Source organism: Neofelis nebulosa, chromosome 4 (genome assembly GCF_028018385.1).
Source record: "Neofelis nebulosa isolate mNeoNeb1 chromosome 4, mNeoNeb1.pri, whole genome shotgun sequence".
Classification (NCBI taxonomy): Eukaryota; Metazoa; Chordata; class Mammalia; order Carnivora; family Felidae; genus Neofelis; species Neofelis nebulosa.
The window spans coordinates 7,063,885-7,082,131 of record NC_080785.1 but is presented as its reverse complement, the minus strand read 5'-3'; the positions used below and the strand labels follow the sequence as shown (position 1 = coordinate 7,082,131).

At 46.1% G+C, this 18,247-nt stretch overlaps 1 protein-coding gene across 6 annotated transcripts in view; it reads left to right on the top strand.

Moving 5' to 3' along the window:
* The window catches only part of ZNF862 (zinc finger protein 862), a 36,973-nt gene that overhangs the window by 6,436 nt on the left and 12,290 nt on the right, over positions 1–18,247 (top strand). For 3 of the 6 annotated variants that reach the window (XR_009260139.1, XM_058723891.1, XM_058723893.1), the window contains 4 exons: positions 3,870–3,981; positions 5,732–5,836; positions 6,786–7,483; positions 8,981–9,158. Coding sequence is in view for 5 of the 6 variants with exons in the window: in XM_058723891.1 (XP_058579874.1) it covers positions 3,870–3,981; positions 5,732–5,836; positions 6,786–7,483; positions 8,981–9,158 (1,093 nt within the window). In the remaining variant the exon portion in view is untranslated. Of the gene's footprint in view, positions 1–3,213; positions 3,707–3,869; positions 3,982–4,942; positions 5,145–5,731; positions 5,837–6,785; positions 7,484–8,980; positions 9,159–18,247 lie in introns of those variants that run through there. The other 3 variants (XM_058723892.1, XM_058723894.1, XM_058723895.1) reach the window with 3 other exon arrangements.

The following is an 18,247-nucleotide window of genomic DNA, read 5'->3' as shown; positions in this document are numbered from 1 at the left end:
TCAGTCCATGAGCATGGTATATCTTTCCGTGTGTGTGTGTGTGTGTGTGTGTGTGTGTGTGTGTGTGTGTGTGTCTGTGTGTGTGTGTGTGTTGTCTTCATTTCTTTGATCACTGTCTTATAGTTTACAGAGTATAGGTCTTTTACCTCTTTGGTTAAATTTATTCCTAGGCATTTTATTCTTTTTGGTTCAATTGTAAGTGGAATTGTTTTCATAATTTCTCTTTCTGCTACTTTGTTATTAGTATAGAGAAATGCAACAGATTTCTGTATATTAATTTTATATTCTGCATCTTTACAGAATTCATTTATTAGTTCTAATAGCTTTTTGGTGGAGTCTTTAGGGTTTTCTATGTGTAATATCATGTCATCTGCAAATAGTGATAGCTATACTTCTTCCTTACTAATTTGGATGCCTTATGGTTTTTTTTTGTTTGTTTTTTTGTTTTTTGTTTTTTTTTGCTTGTCTGATTGCTGTGGCTAGGACTTCTAGTACTATGTTGAATAAAAGTGGTGGAAGTGAACATCTACGTCTTATTTCTGATCTTAGAGGAAAAGCTTCCAGTTTTTCCATCATTAAATATGATGTTAACTGTGGATTTTTCATATATGGCCTTTATTATGTTAGTATATGATCCCTCTAAGCCTACTTTGTTAGTTTTTATCATGAAAGGATGTTTATTTTGTCAAATGTCAAATGCATCTATTGAGATGATATGGCTTTTATCCTTCTGTTTGTTAATGTGATGCATCACATTGATTGATTTGCAAATACTCAGTCATCCTTGCATCACTGGAATAAATCCCACTTGATTGTGCTGAATGGATGCTTTTAATGTGTTGTTGAATTGTTTGCTACTATTTCTTGAGAATTTTTGCTTCTTTGTCAGGTATATTGGTCTGTAGTTTCTTTTTTTGTAGTGTTCTTGTCTGGTTTTGGTTAATGCTGGCCTCAGTAAGAATTGGGAAGTTTTTTTTTCCTTTACTGTCTTTTAGAATTTTGAGAAGAATAGGTTTTAATTCTTTACATGTTTGGTAGAATTCACCTGTGAAGCCATTTGGTCCTGGACTTTTGTTTGTTGGGATTTTTTTGATTACTGAATAAATTTAATTACTAGCAATCAGTCTGTTCAAATTTTCTGTTTCTTCCAGATTCAGTTTTGGATGATTATATGTTTCTAGGAATTTATCTATTTCTTCTAGGTTGTTCAATTGTTGACATATAACTTTTCATAGTATTCTCTTGTAATCCTTTGTGTTTCTGGGGTATCCATTGTTATTTCTCCTCTTTCATTCCTGATTTTATTCATCTAAGTCCTCTTGCTTTTTTTCTTGATGAGTCTGGTCAAAGGTTTATCAATGTTGTTTATCCTTTCTAAAGAACCAGCTCTTAGATTCATTGATCTTTTCTTTTCTTTGTATTTCATTTATTTCCACTCTGGTCTTTATTATTTCCTTCCTTTGGGCTCTGTTTATTCTTCTTTTTCTAGTTCCTTTAAGGATAAGATTAGATTGAGATTTTTCTTGCTTCTTGAGGTAGACCTGTATTGCTATAAACTTCCCTCTTAGAACTGCTTTTGCTGTGTCCCAAAGATTTTGGACCATTGTGTTTCCAAACCATTTTTGTTTTTAAAATTGTTCATTCATACATATTCATAGGTGAAAGACTGTAAGTTTACATACCAGGTGTCAATAGTAATTCTTTTTTAGTAAGGGGATTGTGGGTGATATTAAAACATTTTTTCTGCTCATTGTCTAAATTTTCTGCGGTGAACACGTATTAACTCATAAGAAAAGCAGTCAAATTATTTTTTTAAGTATACAGCTCAACAGTGAGTGATAAGAACTATCTGTATTATTTTTCTCAAGAAGCTTCGACTATTGAGTTAAAATAGATATTTCACCTGCTTGAAATCTGACCATAAAGTTACAAGGCAATTTTAGACAAATGTACTAGGACTTGTCATAAACGGAAATAAATGTGTCCCCTTCACAGTTGTCACTCTGGAAGGCCTTCTACTTACCCCAAAGATTCTATTTCCCAAAATGTTGTTTTGCTTTGGTGGTGGGGAATTTATATTTTGTTAATAATTTTCTTTATCAGACTAAGTGATAAATGTTCGGGGTATGAAATTAAAAGGATAAACGGAGCAATGTTTTCTGCCTATTTCCTTTTCTGATGATTTCTTTTATAATGGTTTGTTGCATGGCTGCGGATTCTTCCCTCTCTGGGGCTATGATGATAGTTTTGTTTTGGAAAAGTTTTCTTTTCCATGCCTCACATTCATTTCCTCAGTTCCAACCTGCCTCCTCTCCCTGCCACCATCTGCAAGAAGCTTTCTCCAGATGTCTGATAGTCCAGCTTAATGGTCGGACGCTTAATAGTCAGAAACCAAAATTCTAACTGGAAGCCCAGAGTCCATGGAAGGCGGCTGGGTGGGGCGGGGGGAGGGGGGGGGGCTTGTCAGCACTGAGCCTTGCAGGGGAATCTGGGCAGGCATTTCTTGGCGAACAGCTTTCCCCCCATTCTTGTTGTCTTACCCTTGCTGCCTTCACTCCCAGGCCGGAGGTTCTCGGCACTGCAGTAGTTTATGAGCCTTTTTTTGGATTTTGTGGTATAAATTGGGTCGTTTCTCAGTTTGCCCACTGCTGGGCGAGGATTTGATTTCTTTGGGTCTGCTCAGTTACTACTTTTTCATCTACTTTTCAATTTCCAAAATTCTATTGCTTCTGTCTCCTCCACCTCCCTCCTTGTTCTGTTTCCTATCCTTGTGGGTGTTTTCTTTCGGAGCGTTTTGGCAGGGAGGGTGTCTTTAAAAAAAAAATTTTTTTTTTACATTTATTTATTTATTTTTGAGAGACACAGAGACAGAGCACAGCGGGGGAGGGGCAGAGAGAAAAGGAGACACAGAATCCGAAGCAGGCTCCAGGCCCCCCGAGCCATCAGCACAGAGCCCTCTGTGGGGCTCGAGCTCATGAACCGCGAGATCATGACCTGAGCCGCAGTCGGAAGCCCAAGTGACTGAGCCATGCAGGCGCCCCAAGGAGGGTGTCTTCAATTCACAGGGAGGATGCAGAATTCAGTGTACTTGTTCAATCCACCATCTTACACCAGAGCTCCCCCAAAATATTTTCTGATCCCCGGACCCCTTTTTGGCAGGACAGAGCTATTTAAAAAAAAAAATTTTTTTTTTTAACGTTTATTTTTGAGACAGAGACAGAGCATGAACGGGGGAGGGTCAGAGAGAGAGGGAGACACAGAATCTGAAACAGGCTCCAGGCTCTGAGCTGTCAGCACAGAACCTGATGCGGGGCTCGAACTCACGGACCATGAGATCATGACCTGAGCCGAAGTCGGACACCCAACCGACTGAGCCACCCAGGCACCCCATACAACAGAGCTATTTTACAAGCTCCATGGGATGTATAGTTCTTCACTGTAAACCTTTGCCTGTCTTGATCACTGACTTCATCGGCAGACATAGTTCTGAAGGACTTTCGACTGTTTCCAGAAATTAGATACGTCTTCCTTACCATGTTCAAGATTTTGCACAAGAGTGTGCCCTAGGTTGTTGCTGAGGCACTGGCTGAGAATACTGGGTACTGTGGCAGGCGAGGAGGGTGCCAGGAAAGGATGACGGAGTTCCTGAGTCAGCCTTCTCCATGACAGTTGTTTCGGTGTGTGGCCCTTAATGTGGACCCAGGAGGTGAGAGAGGTGGGGTCTTTAGGTCTTCTATGTAGATTGACGATGCCCCTCCTCTAGTTTGATAGGTTCCCAGAGCACAGGTGCCCTCGGGGTGTGAACACAGGTGCGGAAGATTCATCAGAGGAGGAAATTGGTGCTTAGCAGGTGTCATTTTTCCCTCCAGGCTCCTGTGACCTTTGATGACATCACTGTATACTTGCTTCAGGGAGAATGGATGCTGCTGAGTCAGCAACAGAAGGAGATCTGTGGTTCCGACAAGCTGGTGGCACCACTAGGTATGGGCCCCTGTTCGCTTCCCCACCGCCTCGGTCTAGGTCAGCATTCCAAATCATATCCGACTCTGCCATACTGGAGAATTTTCTGGAATCCTACCATTTTTTTCAGGCCTGTTTACACCATTCACCTGCGCAGCCCCTTATGTAACTTAACTGCACAAGATTCACGCACCACCCCTTCTCTCCTTCTCGTACGTTGGCCAAGAGAAGTGGGGAACTGGAGCATGTCAGGGCTGGACCTTGATGCCTTACCGTGTCACACGGTGCCAGCAGGAAGCCTGGCCTGTGGTGGGTGGAGCTGCAGGGTGGATTTTGTTTCAGGTGCCCACAGGACACTGGAGGTAGTAAGTGTTGGAAGCAGGAGCATCATCTGGCCTGTGGAGATCTGGGCCCAGGCCCAGCCCCCACCACGTGACTCTGGCATGCCTTCGACCCAACTTTCACATTTTAAGTCTTGGTTTCCTTTGTAGGGGCGTCGTAGAGGCTTAAGGAGCTAAAGCCACTTAAAACTTCGTGCCCATGTAGGTGTATTTCACCTTTTCTATTTTCTGAATGTCCTTTCTCTGCTTCTGTGGGTAGACTTTCCGTGCCACGGACAGACGTGATTGTAATTCAACACGTGTGTACAACGTATGTGCTATTTTCTCAATTCACTTGGACGACCATGTGACACACCTTTCTCTTCTTGTCATCTCGGCCCCCCCCCCCCCCCCCCCCCCCCGCCTCCCGTCTAAGGCTGCGGGAGCCACAGGCAGCTCTCTGTGGGCACAGGGGCTACAGCAGGTTCTCCCAGGCCTGCCAAACCCAGTTTGAAAACTGCCGGTTCTTTTAAACCAAAAGTTGCAGAGTCACGGCTCATGGGCCTTTATTCTGCTTTCATCACTTTTGCTTGGTTTCTCTACAATATTTTTTATTTTTTTAAGTTTTTTTTTTTTTTTTTTTAACATTTATTTATTTTTGAGACAGAGAGAGACAGAGCATGAACGGGGAAGGGTCAGAGAAAGAGGGAGACACAGAATCCGAAACAGGCTCCAGGCTCTGAACTGTCAGCACAGAGCCCAACGCGGGGCTCGAACTCCCGGACCGCGAGATCATGACCTGGGCCGAAGTCGGATGCTTAACCGACTGAGCCCCCCAGGCGCCCCTAATTTTTTTAAGGTTACGTAAGTAATCTCTAGACCCAACGTGGGGCTCAAACTCATGACCCTGAGATCAAGAGCCGCGTGCTCTTCCCACTGAGCCTGCCAGGTGGTTCCTTTACAATATTTAATTTGTTAATATTTCACCATGGGGAGTTTTTACATGGAATTATGATTTCTGGTTTCTCTTGAAAAGCAGTACAGCCTGGCATCGCTGACCCTGCGTTCCCCGAGGGGAGCGGCAGCTGTACCCCCACACGGGTGGCCACAGCCTCCCCACCCGGCCTGCTTTCCTCGTTATGTTGTTGGCCTGGCCCCTCTCAGCATTTGGGTTTGTGAGTCTCTGTTCTGAACCAGGAGTAGTTTTCAAACCCTTTTAGCCTCAAAGAGGGACACTGTGCCCCTCACTGCATTCACTTAGTCCCCCATTCTTTTAGGAGCCTCATGGATATCTAAGTTTCCAAACCACCATGCTGAAGTATCAAGATTCCTACCTGTGCCCTTGACCAATTATCTTACAGTGTGGAGGGGGAGGTCCCAGACAGACCCTTCCTTAACGTTGTGACCGGGATCTAAGACTTCATAAGTGCTTCTCTCTGTTCCTGACTCAGGACCAACTATTGCCAACCCAGAACTGTTCTACAAGTTTGAGCGAGGGCCAGAGCCATGGGTGGGCAGTGCCCAGGGCCAGAAGAATGTCCTGAGCCACCATCCAGGTGAGTGTGGACCCGCATGGGAGGAGGGGTACTTAGCTGGAGAGAGGGGGCAGAAAGCTGGGCACCAGGACTCCTGTCTTATCCCTGGCCTCTCCCTGCTGTCCTCCAGCTCACATGAGAATGCTGTCCTTCCCCAGTGTATCTGACATATACACATCATTCTCCAACATTCTCTTTATTTTTTTAAAACCATTTCTTAATGTTTAAAAAAATTTTTTTTTTAAACATTTATTCATTTTTGAGAGACAGAGAGAGACCGAGCATGAATGGGGAGGGGTAGAGAGAGAGGGAGATGCAGAATCCGAAGCAGGCTCCAGGCTCTGAGCCATCTGCACAGGCTCCAACTCACGGACTGCAAGATCATGACCTGAGCCAAAGTCAGATGCCTAACCGCCTAAGTGACCGAGCCACCCAGGCGGGTTTTTTTTTTTTTTTTTTTTATGTTTATTGTTTTTAAATGTTTTAATGTTTATTTTTTATGTTTTTTAATGTTTTATTGTTTTTAATGTTTTTTTATTGTTTATAATGTTTTTTATGTTTTTAATGTTTATTTTTGAGAGAGGGAGACACAGAGCACGAGCGGGAGGGGGGTGCACAGAGAGAGAAGAGGGAGACACAGAATCTGAAGCAGGCTCCAGGCTCTGAGCTGTCAGCACACAGCCTGATGCGGGGCTCGAACCCACGACCTGTGAGGTCATGATCTGAGCCCAAGTCGGATGCTTAACAAAAAAAAGGGGGAGTTGCTTAAAGCCCCTCTGATTTTCTTCTGGGTCAGCTGAGGTGGGCCCTGGGGCGCTGAGGGTCTGGAAGAAAATTCCAAGTAGAGCCTGTGTCACTCTTGGGTGTGACTTCCAGCTTTCGTGTTTGATACACCGAGAGGCTTCATGGGTGGCAGTGGCTCTAACTACAGGACCTCAGACCAAATTCCACTGGTCTCTTTTCTCTAAAGGGAGAAACCAGATGGGCTGCGTGGAAGAAGGGGACGGGCGGAGTCCGGCCGCAGAAGCCGGACCGTACCTGCCGCCTCAGAAGAAAGCCTGTCTTTCCCACTTCAGCACGGAGCCTGGCAACACTGAGGGAGACTGTACAGGAAAAAGCAAAAAACCCTTGAAACCCCGGTCTATCCAGAAGTCTTGGTTTGTGCAGTTCCCGTGGTTGGTCATGAACGAGGAGCAGACGGCTCTCTTCTGCTCTGCCTGCCGAGAATACCCGTCTGTCAGGGACAAACGGTCAAGATTAATCGAAGGTTACACAGGACCATTCAAGGTAGAGACGCTCAAATACCACGCCAAGAGCAAAGCTCACCTGTTCTGCGTCAATGCCTTGGCAGCACGGGACCCCATCTGGGCAGCCCGTCTCCAGAGCATCCGAGATGAATCCGGAGATGTTCTGGCCAGCCCGGAGCACCTCTTCACGGCAGATTATCCCATATTGTACCCCCCAGGGCCTCTGGGAGCCTATGAGAACATGGCCCAGCTCCTGCCCGGCTCCAGAGCTGAACTGGAGGACCCGAGAGAGGATGGAACAATTCCTGCATTGTATCTCGACTGCATTTCTGAATTGAGGCAAAAAGAAATTGCTGATGGTATCTACAGCGCCTCAAATGTTAACATTTTGTGTAATGACGCTGCCGAACCCTCCGGCCAGGTAATGTGTTTGTAATGATTGCTGTGTCTCCAGGGGAAGGATTCTGTACTAAGAACAACATATTTTGCATGACGATGATGGGGAGATTATAGTAGCTACGCCTGCTGCTAACGTTATACTGTTATCATAACCTAACGTGCTGATAACGTAGTAGGCATTATTTTATGTGCTCTACGTGTATTATCTCATGTATTTAAGACAGCACCCCTGTTGTTCTCATTTCCTTTTGCAGACAACAAAACATAATTAGTGGGACAGAACATTCTAACTCCTGATATAAAGGGAACATCTAAATTCAGAACACTGATCTTTATCCAGAATCCTAAACGGTCGCAGAACTCAAGAAGATAATACACGACCACAAAACAACCACAGAACTCTTAAATACTTAACTTCTAAAAGTTTTTCAGCTTTGACTTTGGAATCAGGTAGCCCTTTGAAACTGTAAAATCTCTCCACGCCCGTTCTCTTATGTAAGGGTTTTGATGCTGCCCTAAGGCCGGTGGAGTGGGTCAGATTAAACTCGTCTTTTTGGGAGGAAACAGCGTCAGGGGGACTGACGTGGCCACAGTCCACCTGTGCCAGAGCGTGGCTGCCAGCTGGCACTCCCTCCCACCCCCTGCGCACCGGCAGGTCCCGAACCTCTCTGGCTCTCACCTTGCGGGCACTCAGTCGGTCTCTAGCTCTTTGCAAAGTTGGCCGCAAGGAAACTGCGTTCACTGGAGTTTTTGAGTTACGGGGTCCTCTGCCATTTCTCAGCTATTTCACGCGAGCAGGATTTTACTAGAAGTCATTTGGAGTACCCCTCTACTTCCAACGAGAATAGCTCAGATGTTCCTCGTCCCTAACATGAGAAGGGCCCAGCTAAAGTTAGTAAGCGTGGGTTTTTCCAGAATCTGGAAAAGCAACAGAGCTCATTTCTCTTCATGTTCATATTCCATCTAGTGTTTGGTATTAGGAGCTAATAAATATGTCTAACCATTTATAATCTGAATTCCTTTAGCAGGAAGGCACGTGTAAACCTCGTCACTGAATATAAGCATCTTTCGTTCTTCTGTACGACTTCTTCTTCCTTCCCATCCCAGTGGGAAATCTTAGCAGGTGCTCCTGGAGGCAGACGGTCATCATTGTAGTCACGGATGAATAGAAGGCATTCCCTTAGAACCTTACAGGGAGGGGTGCAGTCGTAAGCTCTTCCAGGACCCCTGTTCTTCAGCACTTTTATTTCCTCCTAGGAGACCCCAGGATCAGACTGAGGCTCATTTGGTTTTTTGTTTGTTTGGTTGGTTGGTTTTTTCACCTACTAACTCTGGGCCTCGCAAATTTGCTTCTTTGACTTTGGCTGGGTACATTGCTGCCTCAGAGTACATCTGGGCCTCTTGGCAAGCCTCCCAAGAGAGACGGGCCTTGAGAAGGTCCTTACGAAGGACCTTGAAAGCATCCCACTGGGTGTCTGGCATAAGAGGCGTGTTGAGTGACTGCTGCTCTTTGTTGCAGGATCCTTCTGAAGAGGGGCTGTTTGAGGAGGTTCCTGTGGTGTTTGAGGAGCTCCCGGTGGTGTTTGAGGATGTGGCGGTGTATTTCACCCGGGAGGAGTGGGGCATGCTAGTCAAGCGGCAGAAGGAGCTGTACAGAGACGTGATGCGGATGAATTATGAGCTGTTGGCTTCCCTGGGTAAAGACTCACGTAGACCCTTGTCTGCCACCACCATCTGACATGGGAACCCCACAAGGGCAGCTGTGGCTTGTGGCCATCTTCCCATTTCTACCCTCTCCCTGTACATTGGCGGAGAGAGATTATATTTTTTGTACCTCAGAGCTCTCTCCTGGCTTTGGGACGCTACTCACCCCCTCCCCACGCTCCCGCCCGTCCATCTTTCACCCTCCACCAGACATGCTGAATCCCTCCCACGTGCCAGCTGAACACCAGTGAAGGTCTCTGCTTTTGAGGGGCTGGCAGGTTTGGGGGAGAGACAGACACTTGAATAAGAAGCTAGAAGGTAACACAGGCTCCGTGAAAGAGGTTCGGGAAAAGTGCCCTGAGGCCGCTAAAGAAGAGTGATTTCATTTTGCTGGGCGTCGGAGGGAGGGACCAGGAAAGCCTTTACAGAGTCTGAGGTTGGAAAACCAGGCAGACGGGGAGAAGGAAGGGCGTCCAGAAATGACAGAGGGAGGGACGGTGTGAGCGAAGGCATGGAGGCGCCCTCCCCTCTGTCTATGCCAGGCCCGCGGCATTGCGCCCAGGGGCCGGCAAGGGCTGGTGGCCTTTGGCTGCGGTGTCGCTAGGTTGGGCACCGGCGCATGAGGAACGCGGTAGTGTTTGTTACCTTCTTGGGACAGTGCTGTCTCTTGCCTCTGCTTCTTGTTCTCTTTGCTTCCCATTCCTCCACCCAGGGTTCTCATGCGGCATCGAAATGGGAAGGCGACTTTTCTTCTTCTAAAGCTCTTACTTACTGACTAGCATCTGTGATAACAGCAACCTTACAGAACGGGCAGCTGGACAGAACTCAGGAATCCCAGCAGCAATCTGTATCGTGACTTCCGTGGAGTAAGAACTAAGAATATCTGTGACTCAACTGACGTCCTAGCCCTTGGTTTATCCTGCCCTTTCATGCGCAGCCAAGATACGGATTATTTTCTGAACATTCCTGACCCGTGTGCTTGTTGTTCTCATTGTTCAGAATTTTTAAGTGGCTCCCCGAACATTCAGAAGTGATGTAAAAACTGGTTTCTTGTGTGATAATAGAGGTGTTGTAATCCTGCCTTAGGCCCCGGGCACTTGTACAAAGTATGCCTTCAAAGAGCATCACTACCTCTAGAACTGTTTATTTTTACTTTTTAAATATTTATTTATTTTGGGGCGAATGTAAGTGGGGGACAGAGGACCCGAGGCCGGCTCTGGGCTGACAGGCTGACAGCAGTGAGTTTGATGTGGGGCTCGAACTCATGAACCGGAAAATCATGACCCGAGCTGAAGTCGTACGCTCAACTGACCGAGCCACCCAGGTGCCCCTAGAACTGTTTAAAAGCAGTGAGAATGAAGGGGAAATTCATTTTTAAGAAATACACACCACGTATGAGAAGTTGGGTTTTCCTTGAAAGGAATGCACAGTAGTGACGTGCCTTGCCCTCAGAGCCCCTGCGGAACGTTGTCGTGAAAGCAGTGCTAACTGATATTGACAACAGGGTGTCTCCCACCATCGGGGCTGACAGCATACGACATAAGCACGTGCTCATTTTCTTTTGAATTTATGTCGGTTAGGAATGGGGAAATCTTTTTTTATATATAATATTTTGTAATTCTTTTTTTTTAAAGTTTGTTTGTTTTGAGAGAAAGAGAGACAGCGAGCCAGGGAGGGGCAGAGAGGGAGGGAGAGAGAGAATCCCACGCAGGCTCTGCACTGTCAGCACAGAGCCTAATGCAGGGCTCGAACTCCCATACTGTGAGATCATGACCTGAGCCGAAACCAACAGTCAGATGCCTAACCGACTGAGCCACCCAGATGCCCTAGGAATGGGGAGATCTTAGCTAACTGGGGGAAATAAGGGACAGTCCCGTCTTGGTTATGCTTAGTTGGATGAACAATAAGTATCATCAGAGGAAGGGCAATTAATTTTGCTTGAGGGTAGCAGGCAAGAGTCAGGAAGGCTTTATAGAGAATGGGGACATCCTCTTTAGTCGTCTGAGAAATTAAAATGGGCACAGAAGTCTAGAAATAGGGGCACCTGGGTGATCCGATCAGTTAAGCACCCAACTCTTGATTTTGACTCAGGTCTCATGGTTTGTGGGAATGAGCCCCACATCAGGCTCTGTGCTGACAGTGTGGAGCCTGCTTGGGATTCTCTCTCTCTCTCTCTCTCTCTCTCTCTCTCTCTCTCTCTCTCTCTCTCTCTCTTCTCTGCCTCTCCCTCTTGCTGCTCCTCCCCCACTCACACTCTATCTGTCTCTCTCAAAATAAATAAATATTAAAAAAAATAAAAATAGGTGCGCCTCGGTGGCTCAGTCAGTTAAGCGTCCAACTTTGGCTCAGGTCATGATCTTGTAGTTCATGGGTTTGGGCCCCGCATCAACTGTTTGTGCTGACAGCTCAGAGCCTTGGAGCCTGCTTCGGATTCTGTGTCTCTCTCTCTCTCTCCGCCCCTTCCCTGCTCATGCATGCTCTCTCTCTCTTTGAAAAATAAACATTAAAAAATTTTAATTAAAAAAGAATAAAATTAAAAATAAATAAAAGTATTTTAAGGAGCCTTGAGAATATAAGTGGGGCCAAACATAAATGATTTGTATGGTTAAAAATGACCTGTGTTAAAGGGCATTGGGCTGGTATTTGGGATATAAAACAGTGTTGAAACAGTGGAGGTGCTATTCGTTTTGCTTTGGTGAGTTTTTTTCCCTCCCATACTTTATTCTCCTGTGACAAGTACTTTAAGAGTTGAAAATCACATATTATTTGGTACTAGCTTTCAATTATTTTTCTACAAAAAGAACTTCTCCTTGGAGTGAACACAATTTGTGAAAAAGAAAACCCCATTATAATTTTTGCAGCCAAGAGAAGTTCTATTAGCCTTTAAAAAAATCTCCCATCCATTTTTTAAAGTCTTTTTAAAATATATGTTTATTTATTTATTTTTGAGGGAGAGAGAGATAGAGCATGGGTGGGGAAGGGCAGAGGAAGAGGAGGAGACAAAAATCCCAAGCGCAGAGCCTGATGTGGGGCTCGAACTCACAAACTGTGAGATGATGACTGAGCTGAAATCAAGAGTCAGCCGCTTAACTGATTGAGCCACCCAGACACCTCTCCCATCCATTTTTAATGCTTCTTATATTTTATCTTCAAATATTCTGATGATCTGCTTATACTGGGTATTACAGGAAGCTTCTGTGTTTTTCTTTTATTCTCCTGTGTGGAAATAATAACAGTGGTTTCTGCTGTCCACTGAGCATCTACTGAGCGTTGGTCCTGTGTTGAGTCTTTTATATATGTTCTCTCTCATCCTTAAAGCAAACCTCTACGGCAGGTAGTAGTAGCATTTTCAGATGAGAAAGCAGGCCTGGGAATCCCGACCATCTACCTGGAAAACGGAGAAACTGAAATTCTTTCTATTCTATTCTGTGCATTCCATGTGCCTTATACTCCTTCCATTCCCTGCTTTGTAGGTGTTTACGGGCACTTGGATTCCCTCTCTTTTCAAGATTTGTGCTAATCATATTGTTAATATAATAATAATAATAACACCAAATATGAGGTGAGATTATTTTAAGAATTCGAACAGTACAAGAATTTTCTAGAAGTCTCCACTCCCGTCCCCAATCCCCCTTGCTGGAAGTTACTAGTTTGCCTGGCTCTTTCAGACTTTCTCTGGAGGTCACGGTTAGTTCCCTCCATCCAGGGGAACTGGCTGGAGAAAGGGGCCTGGCTGTCCCATGTGATCAGGTCATGTTGCTGTAGTTCATTGTTGCTGTAGTTCATTGTAGTTCATGCTGTAGTTGCTGTGGTGGGTCTTTGGGGTCTGATGGTCATCAAGCTGCATCGCAGCACATTCTTGCTGTTGATTTCCTTTTGCTCTGATCCTTTCAGGAAGCCCAGCTAATTCTTCCATTGCTCTTGTTAGGGTTTACAGTTAGTAGATTTGTTCTTTCAGATTTTATAACTATTGTACCTGTTTTTAAAAGGTCTCGGGGCACCTGGGTGGTTCAGTTGGTTGAGTGTCTGAATTTTGATTCCGGCTCAGGTCACGATCCCAGGGTCATGGGATCCAGCCCTGGATTGGGCTCCGTGCTGAGCCTGGAGCCTGCTTGAGATTCTCTCTCCCCCTCTGCCCCTCTCCCCTGCTCATGCGCTCTCTCTCTCTCTCTCAAAAAAAAAAGTCTCAGTTTGATATAGTCGAACTTAATATTAATTTCTGTCAGTTGTTGACAGTTAAATTGTACAGACTGAAGCTTTTCAACAGAGAGAATGTTTCCAGGGGAGGCCCCCCCCCACCTGTCACACCCTCCTCAGTCTCATCAGCTGTCTCATCAATAGGACTGAACCTGTAGAGGACAGTCACTTTGTTTATGGAGAAAAGAAGAGGTTTGTGTTTTGTTTTTAATGCTTTGCTATCTCGCCCTTTTCGTACGTAGACTTGCTTATTTCGAGCTACTTATCACTCTACAGAGCTTCCGACTGTGCTTTTACTTCCATGCTTTAAATTCTGGTTTCAGAGTTTGGTCATATTTGATGATGTCTCTTGTTTCCCCCCCTAAAAGGAAACTCAGATCCTGCTGTTAAGAAACTAGTATTTGTCAGTGACAGAAGTAGACCTGCCAATATAGGGCCTATGCGGTAGCCCTTGTTTTTATTAGTAAGAGTGTCACCCCACGCCAAGGGGCAGGTCACACACTTCAGGTGGGCACTGCCCTTTCTACGGGCGCGGTCATCAGCTACAGCCAGAACTCACAGAGCTGGGGGCAAGAAGTCATGCCACTAGGTGGAAACCAAAACCTAGTAGGAGGGCCTCGGTGAGAGACGAGTGGGAGCTCGAATGGCTCAACGTGATGTGTAGGGAGGCAGCTGCTGTACAGTGGGGGCTGTGCAGGAGACAGGGAGCGACCCAAGGCAGCTTCTCCCAGCCGACTCATGGGTAGGGCCTGCCAGCCTTCGGACGGAGGTAGCCTGGAAGGATCAGAAGTCCGCCTTTGCAAGCCAAACCATTTCTATGAACTTTTATGGAGGGGGTGTGTGTGTGTGTGTGTGTGTGTGTGTGTGTGTGTGCGCATGCGCATGCACTTGTAGTTAGGGCCCCTTTGCCATTTTTCCATTACTAAGACTTAGAAAAATTTGTTTGAAATTCCCTTCTGTCTCCCTCGTTCTGAAGGGAACCAAAAGGAGAGGGTTTTGGCAGCATTTTAGCCACAGCTTCCAAGAGGTCCAGTTGGGGCGCAGTACCCCTGGGCCTGGTGTGGCAGTGGCGGGGCAGGCAAAGGTGGCCGGTCCCCAAGGAGAATAGAACTGAGGCGAACAGATTCAGGGCTATTCAGTCTCCTGTGTGTTTCCAGTTTTTATTTACAAATATTTCTCCATAATCATGTTTTTGAAACCTAAGTAGTTCTAACAGGACTTATACCACAAAATGACAGTACCCTATCCCGGCTTTCTCTGTTGCTGGGTCCTCCTCCCCAAAGTCTTCTAGCTGTTTCTTCTAGTAATGTGCCTCATTATTTCTAAGAAATACACACAGACATTATTTTTTCAAAGAGCGAACCTCATAGTTTACACTCGTAATACAGCTTTGTTCTTTGCCACTGCTACTTGTTTGGATCAGCTCTGTGCATGTGGTTCTTTTCTCCTCACTCTTTGGGTGGTCAAAAGAAAATTCAGAGAGCTTTACGTGATACGAGTATTATATTGAACAAGAAACCAACTGTTCGTGAACAGGGAGGCCTCACACCCAAAGTGGTTAAGAGCTTGACTCTCAGCAGTTAGAATTCAGGGAGTATGTTGTTTGGTTTTTTAAATTGTGATTCGTTACTAGAAACTTCTGTTCTTTTTAGAGTAGTAGCACTGTGTAAGTTTTCTTGTGCGCAGCCAGCTGGCTTGGAAGCCGTAAGGTCACAGTGCTATGAAGAAAGCTTCAGTTTTGTTTAGGGTCAACGCCCCCGTTTAGGTGAAATTGGGGCAGTTAAAGATTTGGTTACGTGATTATGAATGGTTTAGGGGGTCTGTTCAAATTGTGGCCTCCATTTTGGTTTCCCTTTAGCTGGGTGAGATCCGTTGCCACACAATAAATAAATATCACAAATTTAGTGGCTAAATTTTTAACCCATTTATTATCTTGAAGTTCTGGAGGTCAGAAGTCCAGATGGGCTCAGCTACGTTCACTGCTTAGGGTCTCACGTGGCCACAGTCAAGGTGTCCATCAGACTGGCTCCTATCAGGAGGTTCTGGGAACAATCACTGCCAAGAGCATCCAGGCTGTTGGCAGAATCCAGTTCCTTCTCAGTGGTAGGACTGAGGTCCCTGTTTTCTTGCTGGCTTTCGACCAGGGGTCATTCTCAGCTCCTGCAGGCTGCCCTCTGTCCCTTCCATGCAGCCTTCTCCATCCTTGGGCCAGCAACAGTGTGTCGAATCCTGTTGGTCCTTTGTTTTGCTTTGTTTTAAAAAAATTTCTTTAAATCTCTATTTATTTTTGAGAGAGAGAGACAGAGTGTGAGCAGAGGAGGAGCAGAGAGAGAGGGAGACACAGAATCCGAAGCAGAGCTATCAGCACAGACCCTGACACGGGGCTCAAACTCACGAACTATGAGATCATGACCCGAGCCGAAGTCGGATGCTTAACCGACTGAGCCACCTAGGCGCCCCTGCTTTGTTTTTGAAAGTTTATTTATTTGTTTTGAGAGAGAGAGTGTGTGAGAGCTAGTGCAGACGTGTGAGCCGGGGAGGGACAGAGAGAGAGAGGGAGAGAGACAGAATCCCAAGCAGGCTCCACACTGTCAGCACAGAGCCCGACACGGGGCTCGATCCCATGAACCATATCATGACCAGAGCCAAAGTCAAGAGTTGGGTGTTTAACTGACTGAGCCCCCCAGGTGCCCCTGTTGATGCTTTGAAGCTCTGACTTCTCTGCTTCTAAAGGGTTGATGTGGTTAGGTGAGTCAGCCACATAACCTCTCTTTTGCCACATCATGCCACATAACCACGGGTATGAAGTCAGGTCACAGGTTCCACCCACACTGCAAAGGGTAGGGATCAGGAAGGGCCAAGGTCCCTGGAGCTCATGTTAGAATTCCACCTACCCCATGAGAGAATGTCGTTTTTCTTGAGTGATACGTGCAGAAGTATTTAGGGATAAAAGGGGGTATGAAAAGAGTGTAGTCTCAATGGTTCAGAAAAATATCACCTATGTAATATTTACGTATTATTCATACATGTATGCAGAGAGAGGAGAGAAAGAGGGGAGGGGAGGGCACACGAACATATGAGTGAGAAAACAAACAGGACAAAACGTAAATGATTGGAGTTTCTTGTATTATTATTGACACTATAAGTTTTAAATGGCACAAAAATTTACCCCCTCTGCAAAGTTAGGAAGTAAAAGTGTAGGCTTTGTCGGGTAGTAAACTATCTGGACTTCGTCTAAAGCTGAAGTTTCTTGCCCCTTCCCACTCCACCTGCCTCTGGTCTGGAATCTGGTGTCTTGTGTAGGAAGAAGGGAGTTCTCCTCCTAACCTCCGCCTGGCCCGGGACTTCTGGTGTGTCCGGGGCGGGGGTGGGGGGCGCAGTGGTGGGTGAGTGGGGAGGAGAGGTGCCGCAGAGCTTTTACCTGGCTTCCACTCGTGGCTCAGACAGTTGAAAGCTGATTCTCTGGGTGAGTTTGTGGGCTTTACGCTCCCCCGCCATCCTTACTGCCACCTGTTCTACACGGTGAATGTCTGTTTTGGCCGTCAGCCCCATAGTGGCTCATTCCTGGGCTGTCAACAGGCAGTCATGGGCAGAGTCCCTGAAAGTGGCTCCAGACCCTTCTCTTTCCCTCAGGGGCCCACATCTGGAGCATGGAAAACACTTAGGTATCCTTTGCTCTGACAAAGTCTGGGAATGTAGACTGTTCCCAACATGGCCGCCATGAAGGAGCCCATCAGATTCTGCCTTTTAGTCTTTTCCAGGCCTGGATTCATGAGGAGCCCCATAGCCCAGGAGATAAAGGTCAGGATGTCATCCCCATTAGGCTTAAGGTCAGGGGAAAGTAGCTCGTGCCACCTCTCTCCATGGTAGGGGAGGGGTCCTCACAGTGTACTTGACATCTATTTCCAGAAACATCTCTAGTATCCAGCTTCCTGTCCTCTTCACTCCCAGTGCACCGACTCCCTGTGTCGAGGGCTCGGGTCCCAGCCCAGTGTTTCAACCACCCACTTTCCAAGTCAGGCCTCAGTGGTCTAGCTTTGGGATGGGGGACAGTTGGCTCCTATCTTTTTGGTTTTTTTGTTTTGTTTTTTTAATTTTTTTTATGCGTATTTATTTTTGAGAGAGAGAGAGACAGAGACAGAGCGTGAGTGGGGGAGGGGCAGAGAGAGAGGGAGACACAGAATCCAAAATAGGCTCCAGGCCCTGAGCTGTCAGCACAGAGCCCAGTGAGGGGCTTGACCTCACAAACGGAGAGATCATGACCTGAGCCCAAGTCAGACAACTTAACTGACTGAGCCACCTGGGCGTCCCTCCTATCTTTTGGACCTTGAACCAAAACAGACGGGCAGACTCACACTTCAGTATGTCTGTTGCTGTTCCTGGTTTGTTGATTTTAGAGTGATACTCGCTCTTGATTCCTACTGTGGATGATGAAGATCCGGCCCTCTTACGCCACCCTGGGCCCCCACTCTGTCCCTCAATCCTCTCAGAACAAGTATATCATGCTGTTTTGGTCAATTCAATGTAAATTATTTGCATAATTATGATGATGTATTATTTATTTCTGATCAAAGTGGCATAGTATGATGATTTTCCTTGTAGGATTTTCCCCCCCTGAAATTGAAATTTTTTCTTTTTTTTTTTTTGCTAGTTTTCTGTACTATTGCCAATTCTTCTCCAACTGTCCAGCGGAATTCTAAACCTCCTCTGAAGAGCTTTTCCACATGCTCAGACATCCTGTGACCGATCAATTTCATTCTTTCCCCGGGGGCTTCTGTTATCAGGTCTCCATTCTCCTGCCCTGTCCGACAAGCTGGTTATTCTTTAGGCCTGCACAGCTGTGGCCTCAGAGTTCCCTTTGTCCCCCTCCTGTCCCCTGGCTGTA